Here is a 21,190-nt window from a genome sequence, read left to right as displayed (position 1 = left end):
CGAGGGGCCGGGCGCCAGGGGTGGCTGGGGTGAGCAGGTGGAGGCCGCCCATCAAGCCTGCGGGAAGCAGCTTCTGGTGGGTGATCGTGGAGACCACTGCGGGCTCCCACCCCACTGTCCTGGCCAAGGGACCTTCCTCCTGGGGCGGGTCTCACAGGATGAGGGTGGTAGCCTCTGTTGGCTCCCCTGCTTGGCAGCAAGTCTTAACTGAACGTGTACCTGGGTCCAACTCTGTGCTTCTGGTTTATAGGGAAACGTGAGTTTTTCATTTGGTCCTGCCTCCCTGCTTTTCACATCCAGGGCACCGGGGGCCAGAGATGCTGCCACCCCTGCCTGGTCACTGGGCTGTGGACAGTCTGGAGCCACCCCTCCTCCTGGGTGGGGGACGTGGGAGGAGAAGCCCCTCTCTTCCCAAGTTCGGTACCATGTGCTTCACTGGTTTCCCCTTAATCAGTACTGATGGCTTCAAGGGCAACTTTCCCAATCCTCAGCTTTAAAGAAATAAGACTCAGTGTACCACCCCCTTTTCTTTTCCCCCTATGAAAAGAATTGCAGCTCCCCACCCCCACCCCACCCCATCCCCAGCCCCACCCCAGCCCCACCCCACTCCCATCCCGACCCCCACCCCACCCCACCCCACCCCCTCGGCCCTGCGCCACTCCTCCCTTCAGAGCTCAGGTGAGCAGTGTTCTCCGTGGGGTTCACCCCTTAGGTCCCGTGAGCCAGTAGCTGGTGGGCATGTGGGTGTGGCCACAGCCTCCTGAGCAGCCCACAGCCGTCTGTGGTTCATCTCTTGTCTTCCTTAGCGCCTCCTCTGCACACTCCCTTCCGGATCTGTGCGCCTGGGGTGGGGGAGGGGGCAGTAGTGGGAGGGGCAGCTCTGGAGAACCTGGGTGCTCTTCCCTTTGTTGCGCTGATGAATCCCACAGAGGGACCCCAGCCTGCAGGCTTTGTGTCAAATTCACTGCGGGCCCAGACGGTTGGTGTTGTAAGGACCTCAGAGGTTGTCTGACTCGGTGTTTCTTGGCTTTAAGGACTCGTGCCTCCTCGAGATAAATGGGGACTCCACCCCCTCCCGCTGGGGAAGCAGTTAGCTGGGCTGGTGTGCTTTCTGCTCTTGCTACCCGGAAAGGCCTTTTCTGTCTGACTCTGCTTTCTGCCCTCCCTGTTTTAAAACCAGAGGCCTCTTTTCAAGTTCTGGAAATTAAATTCTAAGTTTGGGTCTGCTTTCCCTTCACCAGTGTCACATGTGGGTGAAGAGAAGGAAGAGCCCACATTTGTGGAGACTTGCTGGGTCCCTCTTATGTTCCTAGGCGGCAGTAGTTTAGTTGCTAAGTTGTGACCGACTATTGCAACCCCATGGACCGTAACCCACCAGGCTCCTCTGTCCAAGGCATTTCCTAGGCAAGAATAGTTAAGTGATTGCCATTTCCTTCTCCAGGGGATCTTCCTGACTCAGGGATCAAACCTGCATCTCTTGCATTGCAGACAGTCTTCTGCATTGTAGGCGGATTCTTTACCACTGAGCTGCTAGGGAAACTCTGTTTCTAGGTGTCTGGTCTGCATTTTTTCTCTGTAATCACCATGTTCCCCTGTCGGGCAGGCCAGGGAACTGTGAGGTTAAGTGAAGGAGCAAAAAAGAATGTGGAGAGCAAGCGACAGACTAACCCAGGCACACAGAGCACGTGCCCTGTGGGACTAGAGACACCCTGGTGTCCAGACACGAAGCATGTGAGATTGTGGGGAGAGCCTGGCTTTGGCAGAGTAAGGGTCAGCTCACACTCCCTGGCAGACCTTGGGTGGACGACCTTAGTCTGTGTTTCTTCATTTGTGAAATAGGTGATAATGTCTGCTTTGCATCTCTAGGTGACAGGTGTGTACGCAGAAATTGACCATGGTGTGTGGCGTGAGAAGTGTTGGTGACAAGTACTCTTCGGTTTTAAACTTTACTTAAAATAAGATGTCTCATATAGAGCTTAGTGTCTCCTTGAGTGCCCACACAGAATGTTCTGTCTGGTTTGTTGGAGAATTTTGACAGAATAATAGGATCAAGTCTAGCCCAGAACCATTCTAGAACTAATCTTTTTTGGGGTGGGTGGCCATGGTTTCTGTATTAGAAGCTGGCAGTCTTTGGATCCTCATTGAGAGCATCTGGCTCATCCCTTGGGAGCCTCCATACAGAGAATTTCATTTGATTGAGGTGTAGCATACATGATAAAAAGTAGACATGTGCCACTTGGTATACTTCACAAACTGATTTCTTTCTTGTAGCTCAAATCAAGAAATATAATGTGGGTTCAGGGTGGGGAACACATGTAAATCCATGGCTGATTCATGTCAATGTATGGCAAAAGCCACTACAATATCGTGGAGTGATTGGCCTCCAACTAATAAAAATAAATGAAAAAAATTAAATTAAAAAAAAAGAAGAAATATAATGTACCCCTCATACCCACTTGTCACTACCCTCTTAGTAACCACTCTCTTGACTTCGAACAGCAGAGATTAGTTTTTCCACTTTAAATAATTGGAATTATGTAGTCTGTAGCCTTTGCTTACTTTCTTTCAGCATGATGTTGTGAAGTTTACTTAGGTTGTTGTCTTTAATATTTTATTTATTTTTGAGTCTTAGTTGCGCATGTGGGCTCTTTCATTGTGGTGTGTGGGCTTAGTTGCCCTGCTGCGTGTGGGATCTTAGTTCCCCGACCAGGGGTTGGACCCATGTCCCTGCGCTGGAAGGCAGATTCTTAACCAGGGGACCACCACGGAAGTCCCAGATTTACTTGTGGTGTTGAATGTCGGAATAATCTTTTTTTCAGTGCCATGTAGTATTTTTCTAGAATTTCTGTTTGGCTCTTTTTATTAATTAATTCTTATTGCAGTATAATTGCTTTACAGTGTTTTGTTAGCTTCTACTGCTTAGCGAAATGAATCAACCATACATACACAATATATCCCTTCCCTTTTGGGTTTCCATCCTATTTAGGACACCACAATGCATTAAGGTAGAGTTCCCTGTGCTATATAGTATGTTCCAATCAGTTGTCTATTTTATATAGCATATCGATAGTATGTATGTGTCTATCCCAGTCTCCCAATTCATCCAGGACACCCCTTTTCCCCTCTTCTGGCTCTTTTTAAAAACTGCTTCTTGCTTTCATGCTGTCCTATTCTTAGGATCCAGTTTAAGCATATTAGACTAGAGGGAGTTTCTGGTGGCTTCTAGCACAGAGAATTTCCTTTTTCTTTAAGGAAGTGGCTGGTGAGTTTAAATCAAGATACAACTTAAAAAACTACTTTGGGGGATTTAGAGCATGTGGAGATTGATAAAGAGGTAGCATGAAGAGTTTTCTCTTTCTCTACAGTTCCTCTTTTCATCTCTGGCATTTTTTTCTTACATAGTCTTCCAGTGTGTATGTTTTATTTTCAAAATGAATCAAGACTGGAAGGCAGCTTCCAGCAGTGATTGAGTAAAGAGAGATTGTCAAATCCTTTCCCCCAAAAAACAGCTATAAAGCAGGACAGAATTGACAGCACAGCCCTCCCCCCCTCCCTCAATCAACCATTTCAGCATCCTGGAAATGGACGAGAAGCATGCAACAATCTGAGGAGGGTTTATGCTTAAGAAACTGCGGAAATTTGGGGTTAAAATGGTGAGAGTCTGTGTCGCTTAACCTGGCGCTGCTCTCACGCCCTGCCCAGCCCTGTTCATAGGGAGGTCCTGCCCAGCCAGTGCAGGCTGTAACGGGTGAGAAGGGACTCGCTCAGTTTCGAGTGGTGGGCAACAGCCTTGGCTGAAGTGACAGTTTTGAAGATGAACACGTGGGGAGGGACGGTGGCTGTGTTAGCCCATGTTTGCAGGCATATTTGGGGCAAGAGAGAAAAACTGTTTGAAGGAAGAATCCCCAGAAATGTATCTGAGGAGAAGCTTATCCAGGAAGCTCAACAAATCTCAAATAGCATATATGCAAAGAGATCTGTACCTAGCACATCATAGTCAAACTGTTACAAGCCACAGACAAAGAGAAAATATCGAAAGTAGCAAGAGAACAACTCATGACATACAGGGGAAGCATTAATGTAATTAACAGCTGACTTCTCACCTGAGACATTCAAATGGAAACCAGAAGGGAACTGAATGGCATTCAGAGTACTAAAAGAAGAAAACTATAAACCCAGAATTCTCAATGCGTCAAAACTGTCCCTCAGAAACGAAAGCAGAAAGACATCTGCAGATAAACAAAGACCGAGAGGATTTGTTCCTGGCAGATCTGCTGGTTCTTCAAGCTGAAAGGAAATGACATGTTGGTAACTTAGGTTCACAGGAAGAAATAAAAGAGCTCTGGAAAAGGTAAATGTGGGCTACTGTAAAAGACTTTTTTCCCCCTCATTTCTTCTTAGTTAAAAGATATATCATCTAAAGCGTTAACTGTAACACTGGGTAGAGTTGACAAAAACGACCATAGCTCTTTGGCAATTGATCAAAAGTATATAACAATCTGTTGTATTTATAACATAAATAGATATATAATATATGGGACAACAGTAGTACAGAAGAAATGAAATGGAGCTGTATCGGAATAAAGTTTTTCCATTTTACCAGGATCAGGTTAGTGTTAATCTGAAGCAGATTGTGATCTTAGTAAAATGCTTATTGTAATCCCTAGAGCAACTATTAAGAAAATAACTTTAAAATACAACAGAAGAATTTAGTGGTACATTAAATATTTGACGTAAAAGAAAGCAGTCAGGAACAGAAGAACAAAAGGAAGACATGTAGAAAACAAATAGCAAAATGATATATGTGTAAATCCACTCAGATCAAAAATATATTAAATGTGAATGGTTTAAACACTTCTATCAAAAGGCAGAGATTGTCAGACCAGATAAAAAGGCAAGATCAAGCTTAATTATATATTGTCTATAAGAGACACCCCTTAGAGCTGTAGATAAAAGGATGAGGAAAGAGACACCATAAGTAACCATAAGAAAACTAGAATGACTGTATTAATATCAGATAAAATTAACTTTGGCTTCCCAGGTGGCACAGTGGTAAAGAATCCAGCTGCCAATGCAGGAGATTTGTTAAGAGATGCCAGTTTGATACTTGGGTCAGGAAGATCCCCTGGAGGAGGAAATGGCAACCTAGGATTCTTGCCTGGAAAATTTCCGTGGACAGAGGAGCCTAAAGGGCTACAATCCATGGGGTCACAAAGAGTTGGGATATGATGGAGTGTGTGTGCATACATGCACACACAATTGACTTTAAGACAAACAATATTCCTAAAGCCAAAGAGGGACCTTTTTTTTTTTTTTTTTTTTCCTTTTAAATGTGGGCCATTTTTAAGTCTTGGTTGGATTTGTTACAATATTGCTTCTGTTTTATGTTTTAGTTTTTGGCCAGGAGGCTCCCTGACCAGAAATAGAACCCACACCCCTCTCAACCAGAGAACCACCAAGGAAGTCGCAAAGAGGGTCATTATTTTTTTAATGGCACAGCAGGAAGTTGTAACAGTCACAAATGTACATGTACTTAACGACAGAGTCCCAAAATAGCTGAAGCATAAACTGATAGTATTGCTAATAGAAATAGATAATTCATAAATTGTAGTTAGAGACTTCATACCTCTCTTTAAGTAATTGGTAGGGTAACTAAGCTGAAAGTTGGCAAGATTCCTGAAGACTTGAAGAGCACGGATTCTGTTTGCCTAAGGGGTGTCTATAGAATACTGGGAAATACGGCTCACATGCACGTCGCACAGGGTGGCTCATAGGCTAGGCCAAAAATAAGTCTCATGGGTGGCTGTATTAAAAAGACAGTAACAAGTGTTGGTGGGGATATGGCAAGGCTGAAACCCTGATACGTGGCTGGTGGGAATGTAAAATGACATGAGCAGTTTGGGAGTTTCTTAGAAAGTTAGATGTGACCAAGTTAGCACATGACCCAGCAATCTATCCAAGGAAGGTACCTGAGAAAGTACGTCTGCACAGAGACAAGTGCATGGGTGTCCATGACAGCATCATTTTGGGGTGAGGGACGTGTTCTAAGCTTTGATTGTAGGGATGGTTGCACAACTCTAAATTTATTTAAAAATCATTGAACTACACTTTTATAGTGAATGAATTTTGCAGTATGTAAGTTATGTCTCAGTATGGGTGTTTAAAATTAAAAAATGAGGTTAAAATAGTTCAGTTTCCTTTATGGCATCCATAAATGTGCTCATGGAAAGACAGAATCCCACAGAGGTGGAAGTCGAGCCCGTTGGTCTTGTGAGACCAGCCCAACGGTCATGAGCCTGTGCTGCCCTCCCCCCACCCCAAGTCTGGACTGTTGGATGAGGCTGGAGCTGGGACAGACAAATGAACCTGCTTGGAGTTTCTTTTTTCCTTTCTAAGATGAATAGACTCCATTCCTACACTTTCCTATAGAGGAGACTGTCCGTCACAAATTGATCTTCAGAAGTAATCTAGGCCACACACAGGTGGGAATAGCTTTCTTTTTCCTCTCTTGAGTGGAGGTACATTTAACTCAGTAAAATAATGAGCTTCTTTGCCAGGCCACCTCCACCTGAAAGGTTAGGACGGGGTCCCTTGGCTTCCCTGGGCTGTGTGAGGTGGGAGCCGCACATATACACCCCCATGCTTCACTGAAAACATTTGTGTGTGCCTTTTTCTGAGTTGCCAGCTCTCCCTCCATTCTCTGGCAGGTCCTGTGCTGGTCCTTGGGGGCAGAAGTGATGGGACAGGGTCTTCTAGGGTACCGTAGTGTGGTCAGGGAACGTGCAGAGGTGTTGGGGAGCCTTGACTTTAGGGGTGTGGCTCACAAGGGCTGAAAGTCACTGGGCACCTGAGCAGACCATCTCTATTTCCTTATTTTACCTTGTAGGGAAACAGCTAGGGCTCCTAGGTCTCGGGCACAGCAGGGGCAGACTTGGAGCCCCATTTCTGCTTCTCACCGACCAGCCCTGTGGGCCTTGAATGGATGTGTGGGGCAGGTGGCATGATGACTGCCTTTGCTGGCTTCCATTGGGTATGTGGTCTTCAGGCAGCTGCGTCACCTGCTCTTCCTTCCCCATTTTGCATCACGTGTCTCTTTTGCTCTGGGACAGAGCTTTACTTGGACCAGTGGTGTGCCCTGTGGCATGGATGGGGGGCACTCTGATGTGTGTTCTTATCCCCACCAAGGTGCCTGCGAAGCAGCCCACCTTTGAAGCGGGTATCCTTGATGACAGAACCACTGCCCCATCCTTCTTTGGGACTCTGATAGTGGTGGGCGACACTCTGTATAGAAGCCAGGATTCTCAGATCATTTGCCAGTAAGACAGGACTTAGCCACCCACAGTGGTGTGTGGGAGCACGTCATCCACACCCAGGTTAATGCTCAAGTCCTCTTCCAAAGTGAAAATGAATCTGAAAGTAACTTGATAGTGCTCCCGCCTGTCATCTGTAGCGTGGGCTTGTGTGGATGGCCTTGTTCTGTTTTGAGTAGGAAATGAGTCCATGGGACGAGGTATGTGTGTCACTTAGTGTTTATAGGGTATGGAGGCCTTGTTTGCACATGCTTTACCAGCAGCCTATAGGAGAGGATGAACACAGTCAACACTGGGGTTGGCATCGCTCTGCCAGGAGCGCTGCTGGTACTGGCTGCAGATACTTCTCCTGCCGCGGTTTTCACATGTGTATCCACCTGTGTAGTCCAAAGCTTTATCAGGGTACAGATAGCAGACCTTAGCATCCCAGAAGGTTCACTGGAGCCATCCACACATATACTGCCCTTCCTGACGGGGTGTATTCTCCCACTTTTCATCAGTCTTGCTTCTCAAACCTCCTAGAAATAGAATCAGAGAGTATGTGCTTGGTAGGGTCTGCCTTCTCTGACTCCGTGTGATTGGGATTCATCCCTGTTGTGTGTATCAGCGTCTCACTGAGCAACTCCTGTTGGACATGTGTAGTCGTCCACTCACCTGTCCATGGATACCAGGCAGTCTCCAGGTTGGGGCTGCTGAGAGCATTCCTACAGAAATTTTCATGTGAACATGGATCATCTTGTTAAATGGGGATCAAATTGCTGGGGTCACAGGGTAGGTCAGTATTGAGTTGTTTTAAAGAAATTGCTGTACCTTTCCTCTAAAACGTCTGAGTGGTTTTACTTTTGTGTGGAGATCTGGCTACTTGATCCTCACTCGGTGTCAAGTCTTCACAGCTTAGCCATGAGGTCTCCAGAGACCCCATGGGTCTCCAGCCCGCGTCCTGGTCTGCCTGTGTGACCGCCGGCCCTCTCCCTCCCATGACAGAGGGTGAGGCCAGCACTGTTGCCATGCCAGCTTCTGTGGGGGGTGGGGGGGGCCTCCATGGCCGCGTGCAGACCCGAGCCCCCTCCTACGCGTCCTCCCCACCGTGCCCCACTGCAGCTGTGCCCGAGCCGCCGGCCAGCTGTCTGCTGGAACGTGCGTCCTTGCGTGGTCTGGGGGAACGTGACAGGCTGTGGGCCTGGGATGGCTCTGGGAGGGGCTCTGGTTCTCACCGCCCCGGTAGGTGTGGTGGCCCTCACCTCGGCTCCCGCGGCCCCAGCGACTGACCCGTCTCCCCCCACGCCGGGTGTGAGAGCTCGGAGGTCCTGCAGCCGGGAGCCTGTGCTTGGTGGCCATCACTTCCCGTCGGTGGGGGCTCTGACACGCTGTGGCGCCCAGCCCCTCCCCAGCCACCTGTTGTGGGCTGGCCTTTCATTTGCTAATTCTCTGTCTGCTGCTGGGGGACTTCCAGGAGAGGCCAAGCAGGCTGGGGAGCAGCTCCATCGGCTTCCACTGGAAGTCCACAGCTTGCTTGCATTTCCGCACGTGGAACTGAGAGGTGCGTTCCTTCAGAAATCAGCTCCCCATTCTGCCCTCCTGGCCTCAGCTGCCCCCTCCCCGAACCTCTGTGAGTTCCCTCCATCTCCTCCTTGTCCTCTGCCTCTCCCCTTCCCTCGGGGCTGCTCATCCCAGTTCTTCTCTGTCTGACCGCATCTTATCACAGGTTTGTAATTGAAATTTGAGGGAGTTCACCTGTACTTCTAAAAATCATTATTTTTGGATGGCAGCGTGACAGACTTGAGGTGCCTTGTTTTCTAACTCTCAGAGTGACCTAGGGACATACTGTGAGGGGCATATTGTGAGCCAGCCTGGTCAGGTAAGGAGCCCCACAGTTTTGCCACTTCCCTGTTGCCTTTACGGCGCCCTCCTCTGACTGTGGAGGGGATGGCTTCTCACTGGATAGTGCCAGCCTTCTGGGGATGTTACTGTGTGACTGCCCTACCAGGAACCAGAAGGCCACTGTGTACAGTCATCTAGGTAAGTAGCTGGGGCTTACCAGGTGGTGCTTGTGTTAAAGAACCTGCTTGCTGATGCAGGAAGTGCCGGTTCGATCTCTGAATCAGGAAGATTCCCCTGGAGGAGGGCATGGCAACCCACTTGCCTGGAGAAACCCATGGACATAGAAGCCTGGTGGGCTACAGTCCATAGGGTTACAAAGAGTCAGACATAACTGATGTGACTTTGCACGCACAAGGAACTCTTGGCTTCACACATGTGTGAGTTAAGCAGATTGGCAGATTAAGCAGGTCATTTCCTTATTTTGAAATTACCCAGTCTGATTCTGCAGTTACAGTTTCTGATAGCCTCTCATGGTGTGTGTTCCTGCTGGTGCTGTGTCCTTGCTGCTGCATTGAAGCATTCTACCTGCGGGGATACATGAGAGAGGGTCTCTGACCAGCCCTCTGCTGTGAAGGCTCTGCTTTTGTATGCGTTGCTTTTTATTTTGCATCTGGTATCTCTGACGTGAATGAAAGCAGGTGTATCAGAACCTTAACCAGCCCTGGGGTGGGGATGGCAAGTGTGCCAGCCCGAGGGATCCCATCTTGACCCCCCAGCCACCTAACCCAGTGAAGAAGTGGGCTGAAGGGAGCTCTGTGTGTGACCCCAGGCCCGCAGGAGTGACACACCAGGAGAGGAACATTTCCTCAGCAGAATGTGCCCTGGAGAAAAAGGAGAGCTGGCCTGATTGCAAGAGATTTCTGGTTTTTTTTTTTTCCCTTAAGATGAGCATTTGAATTGTAATTTGTGAGCCTGAAAGGGAGCAGGATAGCAGGTGGTTAAAAAAAAGAAAGAATATGGGGTCTGACAGCGCGATTTCACTCACACCCCTGGGGAGCTGAGGACAGGTCTCCCCACTCTCTGAGCCCACGCTCTGCTCTGAAGTGAGGTTGGTCATACTCGAACCTCAGAATGTCCAGCATAATTCAGTAAGGTTTGTCACAGTGCTGGTGGGAAGGAGCCTTGGGACTCATGGGTGTCCAAAAATGAGGTAGGGGGAACTGAGTTCTCTGAAACTCTGTAATGGGCCAACCTGGGGGAGGGGGAGTACAAAGGAGGTAGGGAGTGTCTGATGGGTGGAGAAATGGGAGACATAGCAGACGTTACTACGTGTCCCCTTCCTTAGGTACCAAGCTGTCAGAGTGCTTAATTTTAGAGCTTAAATCTTGACAGTAGTTGTGATGTAATCACACGGAAAAGCTTTGGGTCTTAGGGGTCTGAGACCTGGTGCCATACAGCGTTCCTTAAGGCAGGCCCTTGACGGCTTTCAAAAGCAGCTTCAACATAACACTGCTCTAAGGAGACCTACCAGTCCAGGCACGCAGTGTGCCCTTCCTTCAGGAGGACTTGGGCATCCATCCGTGGGCAGTCCGGGTGGCATGTTCTGGGAGCTCACGGCCCAGAAATAGGGGTGCTCAGGTGTCCAGGTCCCTGGAGCCCCCTGGGTTTGCCTGGAGTCAGGGCCAGAGAAGGCCCGTGGTGGTGGGAGCAGGGTCGGGTTGTTGGACTAGAAGTGCAGGCCGTGGACCGCCCTCTGGAGCAGGGAGAGTTGATGCTCTGGATGTGGGTGACGCTCAGATGCTCGCCGGATGCCTGCTGCTGCGAGCAGAGGTGCTGGCGGAGGGAGAGGAGAGGCCTTTGGCCCGGAGGGCAGCGTGAGCAGGGAGTGCGGCGGCGTGAGGCCAGGGGAGTCTCCTGGCCTGGGAACGGGGCCCGCGGCCTGCCCCTCTGCAGCTGCGGCGTGTCCCAGCCACCTTGGGCAGTGGCAGCTTCTCTGTGAACTGGCTAACTGTGGGGCTTGTACAGTTGCTGCTTTCCATGGCCACAAGGACAAGGTTACCTGTTCTTATAAGACAAGCATCCCTGTCTCATAACTGAATAGGTTTTAGAGAGAAATGACAGTGTTATATGTGAGGTGACTCCTGTTAAATTTTTAATACACGTCGCTTTTCAAAACACAGCTTTGGTAACAAGAAAAAAACACATGGGTTGTGGTATGTCAGGAGGACTCCACTTGGGGCGCCTCTACTCAGACGGGCTGGCATCTTCCTTCGATGGGGACAGAAAACCCTTTGCCGGAAGCGTTGGCCCTGGCCCCTTTTGCATCTCTGGGCCCCAGAGAAGCTTAGTTGTGTGGAAAATATGTTGACATTTACTGTGTTAGAAAAATTTGAAAATACTTGTTTATTTTTAAATAATAATAATGAACAATAATGAACCAATTCCATGTTAGCATAAAGAACATTTTTCATTTAAAAAAAGCTATTTTGCAGCTCTCTCTAATAAGCAAACAGCTGGATTCTCCTATCTGCTTCTCCATCTAGTCTCTCGTGCTAAATTGTTAGGGTGAAGCATGTGAAGGAAATCCAGCCTCACACAGACAAGCACATTGGGGCAGGGAGGAGTGTTTGCTTGTCGTTTTGCATAATTGTGTGTTTCTTCTTTTAATGCAGGACACAGAGTGGCCATTCCCAACAGTTAGTTGCACTGTGGACTCTGAAACTTTGATTAAGTTTTTGTACTCAGTTACATTAAAATTTATCAGTCCCTCTTGTACTTGGAACAGAAAAAATTTTTAAAAAATTTTAAGATTACTTTAGACTTAACAGAAAAGTTGTGAAGATCATTCCTACACACCCCTTCCCAGTCTTTTTGATTGTTAACAGACTGCTGTGGAACATTTGTCCTAAGTAGTTACTATGAACCACAGTCTATATTGTCTGTTTTGATTTCCTGTTTCCGGTTTTTACCTTTTCTGTCCCATGATCCCACATGACATTTTGTCAGGTCTCTTTAGTCTCCTTTGTGCTGAAACAGTTTCTTAGACTCCCTTGGTTTTCATGACCTGGACAGTTGGGAGTCAGGTGTTCTGTAGGGTGGCTCGCAGCTGAGGTTTGTCTGGGGTCTCTCACGGGCGGGCTGGGTTTTGGAGAGGCCCACGGAGGGGAGGTGCCCTTCTCACACGCGTGGCCAGGGTGCGTCCCGTCAGTGAGCGTCGTCACTGTGGTGTTGACCACCTGGGCGTCTGTCAGGCGTCTTCACCATAAAGCTACTTTCTTCCTCCCTTCTGTGCTCTGCCCTCTGGGAGGAAGTCACTGTTTACAGCTTGTAAAGGGTGAAGCATCAGGGTATTTTGTTTCTTCTCTCCCTGAATGATCCTTTACTCATATTTGAGTGTGTAATGATACCACTGAACATTAGAAACTATTAGTTGACTAAGTTACAGAGATCTTTCAAATACTGATATATTTTATTTTTCATTATTGCAGAAAATCAGATTAGCTAATTATGTGATCTGTTGGGAAGCTGTTGGACTCACAAGTTTTCCAAAATTCTACATTTTGCTTGTTGGGAGCTCCGACATTATCATTGGTGACATATTATTGGTTGTTTTCCTGGAAGTGAACCCGCTTTGCTCTAACCATTTTGGGGAAAGTGCCTGCCGGACACCGGCATCTGAATAACTACAGCATGTCTGTCCATCCTTCCTTCAAACGTTGCGAATGCCCAAACGTGTGATTCCCGCCCCCACCCCCCCATGGCTCTTCTGCTTTGGTATGCAGCAGGAGTGCTTTATCTTGTCACAGAATATTAAAAAGACACGTGTACTCAAATGCTGAGTTTTAATAAAATCAATAGCTTGTACTTTATCCAAGGCATTGCCTACAGCGTGACAACAATTTGAATCTTGGCACAGTTTGCTGCAACTGTTCTGACTTGGTACAAAAGGCAAATGTCATCTCCATATTACAACAACCTGGCAGAAGCCCTGAAGGGGTCCTGAGGCCCACGCTGGGGGCGACCCGGCGGGCTGTCCAGGGTGGGCACAGGCACGGTTACCTGGGAGGACTCCGAGCGCACATCTCAGGCAGGACAGTGGTTAGCGGCCTGACGGGCTCAGAAAGTCAGGGTAAGAGAAGCCCTCAGCTGGAGACCTTGTCACCAGAGACCTCCAATTGCAGGGCAGGTGGCCAAATGAATCAATTCAGAGCTAAATTGTAGCAGAAAAGGTGATGGGAGCTGCCCTGAGTGTGCATGCACCTTACATTCTGTGAGCCAGGGGGAGAGAGGGGGGTTGGTCATCCCTTGACTGGATGCACTTTCTGTGCCTTCTGCGGTTCACAGCATCCTCTCAAGGTCAGTGGCATCCCATTCTGCAGATGGAGACACTGAAACTCTTTGAGGCTTGGTAACTGGCCCAGGTCACTGCAGCCACTGAGGAGTGCCCAACCCCCACAGTCCTCATGGCTGACCTGGGTGGAGTCTCACAGCAGCTTTGCTCAGAGCAGCTGGAGCAGGTCTGGTTGGGGGGCGGACTCCAGAGCCTTGTGGGAGGACGTCCCCTGGGGTTTGCCAGGGCGTGCTGAGGGAGGATCCAGCAGTTTGAAACACATATTTAAGAGGGGGCAAGAAGCTTGCAGGCAAATAAAGCACTTTCCATTTATCACAAGAGCTTGTGAATGTTGCAAGCTGGAAAGCAGTGTTTGTTTCATCTGTGTACAGCTGACTTTTTTCTTGTTGTGAGTTGGTGAGGAAGCTGGCGTCCTAGGAGGTGTGTTTGGGTTTATCTGCTGTAGGGAGTCCCTCCTTGCTGCAGAGTGCTCCTGAATCTCTCCCTGGAGGAAGGTTGGCCTGGCACATGGGTACAGTGACAGAGCAAAAAATGGATGCTAGCGACGGTGGTGTGGCCGGCAGAGGGGGTCCCACACTCCTTTGACCTTCACTTCCCAGGCCCAGGCCTTTTGGAAGCGTGAGTTCCCGAGTGCTAAAACATCACCCAGCTTCCTCGAGTAGACAGCAGTCCACATGTAGCAAGAGTTGTTTTCTCAGATAAGTCTGAGGGCCACATCCGTGTCCTTGCTCTGTTATCTCTTTATCACCTCAGGGACTCAGCATGCAGATGCTGCTGACTGGATATCCAGGATCTTGCAGGTGTAAATAAAAATGCTTTCCCCTTCAACCTAGTCCAAAAATGGTGTTTGATGACCTGAGTAGAGGCCTCACTTGGCGGTTGTGTGACACCCACCCTCTCTTGCTCCACACCTTCTTCTCTAGGGTGCCCTTTAGCCCCCTGCAGGCTACAGGCGTCCAGCTGTTCTGAGCAGGGCAGGGGCTCAGGCCCCAGTGCAGGGTGGGGTGCACGTGGCAGGCCTTGGCGTGCGAAAGTTGAGCAGACCTGCTGTGGGCCCAGCTTATCTGCAGGCCTTGGGGCTGTCACCTCAGGAAGTCACTCTCAAGTCCCCCTCCACACCTGTGGGTATAGGTGACAGTTGAGAGGATCATACAGAGGTGGCCACCTTAAAAGGTCAGCAAACGTCCAAATCTGACACAGGCCAGCATTTCAGTTCTGTGACTGTGGTTGTTTTCTGACAAGTGCCCTTCCCAAATTTCTGGGCAGAGTGCGTGGCGGTGCCCCAACTGGAGCGTGCTCCTGGCTGGCAGGTCGTGCTGCAGTGGCCGTGGGCGGGCTGACCCTGCAGGCCGCCCCATTGCCGCTTGGAGGTCAGGGTCTTTCTGTGGGGCCGCTGCCGGTTGCTGGCTCGGGAACACTCCCTTCTGCCTGTCGTTGGCTTGTTTCTCCAGGGATCCTTCATGCCCCCATAGCTGGCCCCCATCCCTGCCTCCAGTCCCAGGAAGGTCCTCTTGGTTCCCCTGGCCAGACTGTGTGACTTCAGGGGCTCCTGTGTTCCTGGAAGGAGCCCCCAGCAGGACAGGCCGGATGCCTCCTGGCTTTGCAGATGGCGCAGTGCTCTTCCACTGCAGCTGCCTCTGCCCGCCTGCTCTGGGGGCCTTGGTGGGGGATGGGCTCTTGGGGCCAGACCCTGGTCACACGTGTTCCCTTCCTTTCTTCTGAGATCCTTGGCCATAATGGAGTCCTGGAGCAATAGCTGGACCTGGAGTCTCCAGGAAGAATTATGGCTGGGTTTCAAAACTCCCATCTCAGCTGCTCACCTCCATGGCCTCTGTGGCCTAGAAGCACGATGGAATCTGACTTCCTGGCCCCCACAAAGCAGGCTCTGGGCTTTTGTCTTGACATCCCAGCCACCAGGGTGTCAAGTTACAGGACTGGGAGAGGTGGTAATGGATGCCAAGAAGGGGAGCTGAGGGAATCTCAGAAGAGCTGGGGCAGGCGGGGAGCAGGTGGACTCTGGGGGCGCAGCAGGGGCCCGGCACTCGTCATTGCCCGCCAGTCCCCAGGGCAGGCAAGTGTCCAGCTTTGGGGCACAGCCTGTGTCTGCATATAGCAGTTCCCTCTCTGATAACAGCGTGTCTGAGTGGATGGGGCCTCTTGGGAAGGGAGGGTGCTGTGTGGTGGGGTCCCAGTGAGTAGCTCTCACACCCAGATGACTGTGAAAGATCCCATTGGTGTGTGTCCACTGAGACAAACAGTATGCAACTGGAAACTGCCAGTGAAACGTTACCAGGCGGTAGGTCTAACCTGGGAACTGGTGACAAACGTTTTATAAAAAATTTTCTCTCTTTAGAACTTTCCTAGAAGTGCTTCTGAAATAGGGGTGCTCCCTGGATTAAGTGTATGGAATTGCTTTCCAACATTGGCTCAGACAGCCCTCCCGGCAGTGCCTGAAGCCACCAGTGGTGGCTCCCAGGCCTGAGGATGGCTGTCTGCTCTCCTGGGACTCCCCGTGCACCCCTTTCTCTTTTGGGCCGGGCCGTCCCTGAACTGTATGCTTCTGAAGCTCCCTGAACTTCTGAGTGGGCATCTGCCCCGAGGCACCCTCTGTGTTCAGAGAACTGCTGCTCGTCCTTTCAGGGGAGGAGAAGGGGCTTTTTGAGGTTCAGTGGGGGTGGTTACTTGGATAAGCTCTTTCTTTGCCGCCTTCTCTCTCCCAGGGTAGTGTAATGTCTAGAGTGGCCAGCCTTGTTGAAGACAGTCTTCAACAAGTTACACTGGAGTTACACTGGCATTGGCTAGCTTTCGGGGGCAGAGCTGGGCTGCCAGCCCCAGGAGTTGAGTGGTTTAAAGTATTTGTGACAGCATAGCGTCGTCTGTCAGTTCTGCTGGCTGACTGGTCCCAGCTGAGTGTAGCTTCTTGGGTTCTCCTCTCCAGCGGCTTTGTTCCTTGTGTGGGGGGGCCGGGCCGTCTCTGTGTCTGTCTCTGTGACCCTCTTGCCAAACGGCTAGCTTGGCGTCCTTCTGTGGGGTGGTCTCTCAGAGCACATGTTCTGAGGGCCCGAGGAGAAGCTTTTGAGGCTGTGACCTTGCTTCAGAAGCTCGCGCTGTTGCTTCCTCTCCGTTCCTCACTGCAGGCTGCAGGGAGTGAGCTGCCTTCAGGGCACGCTGCACACTGAGTGGGCGGCCTCATAAGGGTATGGTGCAGTGGTCCTCTACACGGCGTTTGTCAACTGGGAGTGTTAGGACTCCTCGTTAACATCCACCAGAGTCCTGGGCTCACAGGAAATGGATTTCTAGGGTCTGGTGCTTGAAAATACATAATGACACAATTCAGAAATTGTTTGATTTCTGAGTTGAGCTTGCAGATCTTTGAGCAGTGTAGTATCTGTGCATGTGGAAAGACCTGCCCACAGGTGCACAGAGATAAGTCAGTCAGTCTACAGGCATTGTGGATTCTTGTGAACTCAGACTGTCATGGAGCCAGGTACAGGGAAGAGGGGGCGGTAGGCGCACACCAGGGGTAGACTCAACACCGGTCTTCACTGTTAACCTGATTGTCCGCTGTCTGCCGAGTTCACCTCACAGCAAGCAGCTCCTTACTGCCTTGGGAGGTTGGGGCCCGAACTGCCCCAGGGACCTCCTAGGGCATCCAAACCTTCTTGGCATTGAGGTCTCACTTCACCCAGCGAATCTGAGGGGCAGTGGGGCAGGAATTACTGTCCCCAGCCTTGTAGGAGGCACAGAGAGGGAATGTCCTGCCCTGAGCGTGTCACTTGTACGAGGCGGGACCCAGTGGGGGAGTTTTGTAGGAGTGTGGCCCCTCCTTCCCACAGCACGCTCAGGCTTGGAGCACCGTGCCTACGCTGGGAGGAGGCCCTGTGGCCTGTCCACCAGCCAGCATGGTGCCGGGAGGAGAGTCCCTCCCCTCTGGCTCAGAGGGCCTCCGCCCCTTTTCCGGGGTTGTGGTGTCGCACCAGGGCTGGACCCCTGTTTTTGCCACTGTCACAGCAGCCTGGGAGCATCCTGGCCCTCACCAGGAGCTGCTGTGCCCCACTCTTCTGGAGAGAGTGTCTAAGTGGGAACACTGGTCCCTGGCCCCAGCCCTGGGCTGGGGAACCTGCCTGTCGAGCGGGCAGTGGCAGCATCACCCTGGGAGGCTGAGGGAGGGTGGCTCTTGTAGGAAGGCCAAGGCACTGTCCTTGTGTTAACCCCACACTGACTGCTGATGGGTAGGGATGGAGGTGCTGTGAATGGAGGGATCTTGTTGTGAGTTAAGTTTTAATCTCCAGGAAATTTGACGGAAGTTCCGAGCATGTAACAGAATTTTTGTTTGTTTAGCCTCGGGTGGCATACAAGGGAGGGAGGTAGTGAGAACATTTTCACAAACAGCCTGGCTTGCTTCCAGGTCACATAAAATCTCTTCTGATCATAATAATTTATATCAGGATTCCCAAGATGGGCAGGCTGGGCTTAATGAATTTGCCCTGAAATCATAGCTTTCAAATAAACGTGGTGCCCAGGCAGCCTCCCTGGACCGAAATAGTACACATGGCCACTACAGTGTTTCCCTGGCATGTTGGGCTAGATGGTTTTATAATTTAAAATACGTTTTTTAAAAAAGAATGCCCACGATAATTTTGAGGCTTTGTCAAATGTGTGTGTCCTTTTCCCTGAATTAAAAGAACTCTCTGGGAAAGTACTGAGAAACTTGAAGTACCTTTGCGTTAAAATTGAGCTTTAGGAAAGTTTCTCATGTTGGAAACTAGTGGGGGCTGGTGGCCCTTCTGAGTTTGGAAGAGGCGACCCAGGTCCCTGTAACAGGCGAACAGCCCCCTGTGGGCCGGCGCCACACAGGAAGTGCCTGCAGCCCCGCAGCCCCAGGGCGAGCTGGCGCCTCCATTTCCTGACAGCACCTGAACCCTACCTCACTTCTCAAAATGAAGGCTGCATGTCACAAACTGGTTAGAACTGGCTGTTGCCATGGTTTTCACGTTGGAAGGCACAGTTAAAGGGTCACATGACCAAAGAGGGAAATGCCTTTGTCACATGACTTTTTGGTGGCCTGATTAGCATACAGGAAGTTCACTCCCTGCTGGCTGCTGGGATGCTGAGTGATCACTGATGGGAGGTGATGTCATCTCTTGGACGAGTTATTGATTAGTCTCGGTCCAAGATGGGACCTGGGAGAGCTCTGGTCACAGTGGTCATCTCAGGAAGCTTCAGCTTCCATGTGGTCCAGCCCCTGACCCTGCCCTCTTCCCTCAGGCACATTTGTGCTGTACTAGGCGTCTCACCTTTGGGAGACGGGCACGTGCTCTGTGAGATGGTAAAAAGTGATAAGCCCCCTTAGGGTGCGTTGCCCCCCGTCCGCTCTCGCTCGGGCAGCACCGGCAGTCGTGACTACATGTGGCTCTGCTGAGGCTGCTGCGCCGCCTGTGTGCAGCCGCCTGGGAGCCCCCTGGGCTGCGGCCAGCGCCTTGTGTCTGCTCCGTGCCCGTGCGCCTATCCACAGAGCCTGGGCTGGGGCCCCGGGGGTGTCTGTAGTGTGGACCTTGGGCAGAGTCGGCAGCCAGCAAGGGAGACCCAGACTTGAAAGAATGGTGGTTCCTGGACTGCACTGGTTTTTGGTTTGTTGAGGCCCTAGTGAGACATCCTGGGTTATTTTACAGCCAGACAGCCAGTTCCTGGACTTGAAAATGTGGGCTGCTGACCCCAATGAGGGAGTTCTGTACCTTGAAATGGGCGCCTTTCTGTCGGTGCACCCTCCTGATCACTCGTGGAAGACCACCCAGCAGCTGTAGCTGTGGTGGGTAACGTGCATTGGGGCTGGGCTTGCTGAAGTGCAGCAGCTGTGCTGCTCTAAGAGCTGAGGTTAGGGTGGGCCATGGGGAGCCCTGTGGGTTGAGGGGTTGGGGGAGTCACTGAACCCAGTGTCTGGTCCTCTGTGCCCCCCCTTCCCTGAAGACATAGCTCACTCTGGGAGTGGAAAGGGCAGTTCAGTGGGCTGTTAAAATACCAGTTTCCCATCTGTAACTGTTCCCCACTCTGCTGGAAGGAATGGGACAACTTTGAGCTGTTAGTCCCAGTTAACTTAACGGAGTTTGTTCTTTGGGTCATAGTGCCACCTAGTGGGTGAATTCAGTCCTTGGCTGGCTTTCCTGCTGATTTGATTCTTTCAGCACACATGCTGAGGCTAGATCTGAAAGGAGAGTTTACATTATGTCCTCAGCTAATGGAGCTGCTTGGCTTGGCGCTAAGCACTGTCTCTGAGACCCACTGGTCCTTATATATGTGGTCAGCAATGCCATTAGCGGAAGCCTAGCATCACCAGATGTGCACATACATTCTAAGGAACTTGAGTGGTAGGATTGGGAGAAGAGGGCAGAGGATAGTGGGCAGGGGCGGTTGGGAGCTGCTTTGGGAGCAGAGGAAGTGGGTGGGTTGGACACCGGTCTGTGAGAGCGCCTGTGCTCTGTGTTCCAGTCAGTGTCACAGCATGCAGCCAGCACTGCCACGGTGGCCCTGGCCAGGTAGGGAGCCCAGCTGTAGCCCAGGGGGGACCACGCAGCAGGCTGCCGTGGCTGCCTTGTGAGGTGGTGATGCCCGTGCTGGGGAGTTAGACCGTGACTGACAGCGCGTGCATCAGCCTCTCTGTCACCTGGGGAGGGGCGTGCGGGTTGTCAGGGAGTCTGGGTTCAGCACAGAAATGCTGATTCAGGTGGGGCTGGCCTCCCCATCAGGTGTCTCCCAGCATGGGTGGGTAGGCGCTCCACCAGCAGGCTCAAGATCCAGGAGCACATGTTCTCGTTCAGTACTGAGCCACATGGTGCGGAGAGGGGCTGTGGTGGGCTCCAAAGTGCGGACATGTGGGTGTCCTCAGCCCGGGGACGCAGAAGTGGTTACTGGTGACAGTCCTGACTCTTTACAGGGCTCAGCCGTAAACTGGCAGGCTCTAGGGCCACAAGGTGAGTGTGGTGAGAAAAGGCAGCCCAGGCAGGCGGCTGCGGGGAAGGGTGGTGAGAAGCCTGCTCGCCTCCACTTCACTGTGTCTGCGTCCGAACCCCAGCATCCATGGGAACGCTGCCCACCACAGGCGGGGTGCTCGGCTAACAGCCCCCCTCCCTGCCCCACAGTGACATGAAGTCTGAGAGGAGATCCCCTTCGCCCGATGTGATTGTGCTCTCTGACAACGAGCAGCCTATGAGCCCGAGGGTGAATGGGCTGGCCGAGGAGCCCCTGAAGGAGACCAGCACCGAGGCCCTTATGGTGAGCTTTGTCCCCGCGGGGCGCTGGGGAACCGCCTCGAAGCAGAGCCGACGGGTGTCCCCTGGCCCCCAGCCCTCTCCCCCAGCCCGTGTCCTCTTGCCCTTGTAGAAAAGCAGTCCTGAAGAACGAGAAAGGATGATTAAGCAACTAAAGGAAGAGTTAAGGTTAGAAGAAGCAAAACTGGTTTTGTTGAAGAAGTTGCGGCAGAGTCAAATACAAAAAGAAACTCCCACCCAGAAGGTATGTGCGTGGCTGCTCACTTCCCAGGGGTCACTGGGAGACCCCTTTAGGACCGGGAATAGAAAGCCATGGGCGCTTCCTTGGCGCCCTGAGGAGCTGGGTCTGTGAGGGGTCAGGTCTCCTCGGGGGCAGTGGAGCAAGGTCTGAACTGGAGGTTTGCAGGCTCAAGTTCCCACGTTTTGGATTTAGCTTGGAGGAG

The 21,190-nt window shown here is 51.1% G+C and overlaps 1 protein-coding gene across 5 annotated transcripts in view; it reads left to right on the top strand.

Moving 5' to 3' along the window:
- Positions 1-21,190, top strand: part of GATAD2A (GATA zinc finger domain containing 2A) — a 91,975-nt gene that overhangs the window by 58,005 nt on the left and 12,780 nt on the right. For all 5 annotated transcript variants that reach the window (XM_061149728.1, XM_061149725.1, XM_061149727.1 and 2 more), the window contains 2 exons: positions 20,619-20,751; positions 20,860-20,991. In XM_061149728.1, coding sequence (XP_061005711.1) covers positions 20,619-20,751; positions 20,860-20,991 — 265 coding nt within the window. The remainder of the gene's footprint in view (positions 1-20,618; positions 20,752-20,859; positions 20,992-21,190) is intronic.

This window comes from Dama dama, chromosome 9, assembly GCF_033118175.1.
Source record: "Dama dama isolate Ldn47 chromosome 9, ASM3311817v1, whole genome shotgun sequence".
NCBI lineage: Eukaryota > Metazoa > Chordata > Mammalia > Artiodactyla > Cervidae > Dama > Dama dama.
The sequence above is the reverse complement of the archived record's forward strand: the minus strand, read 5'-3'. Positions and strand labels throughout refer to the sequence as shown.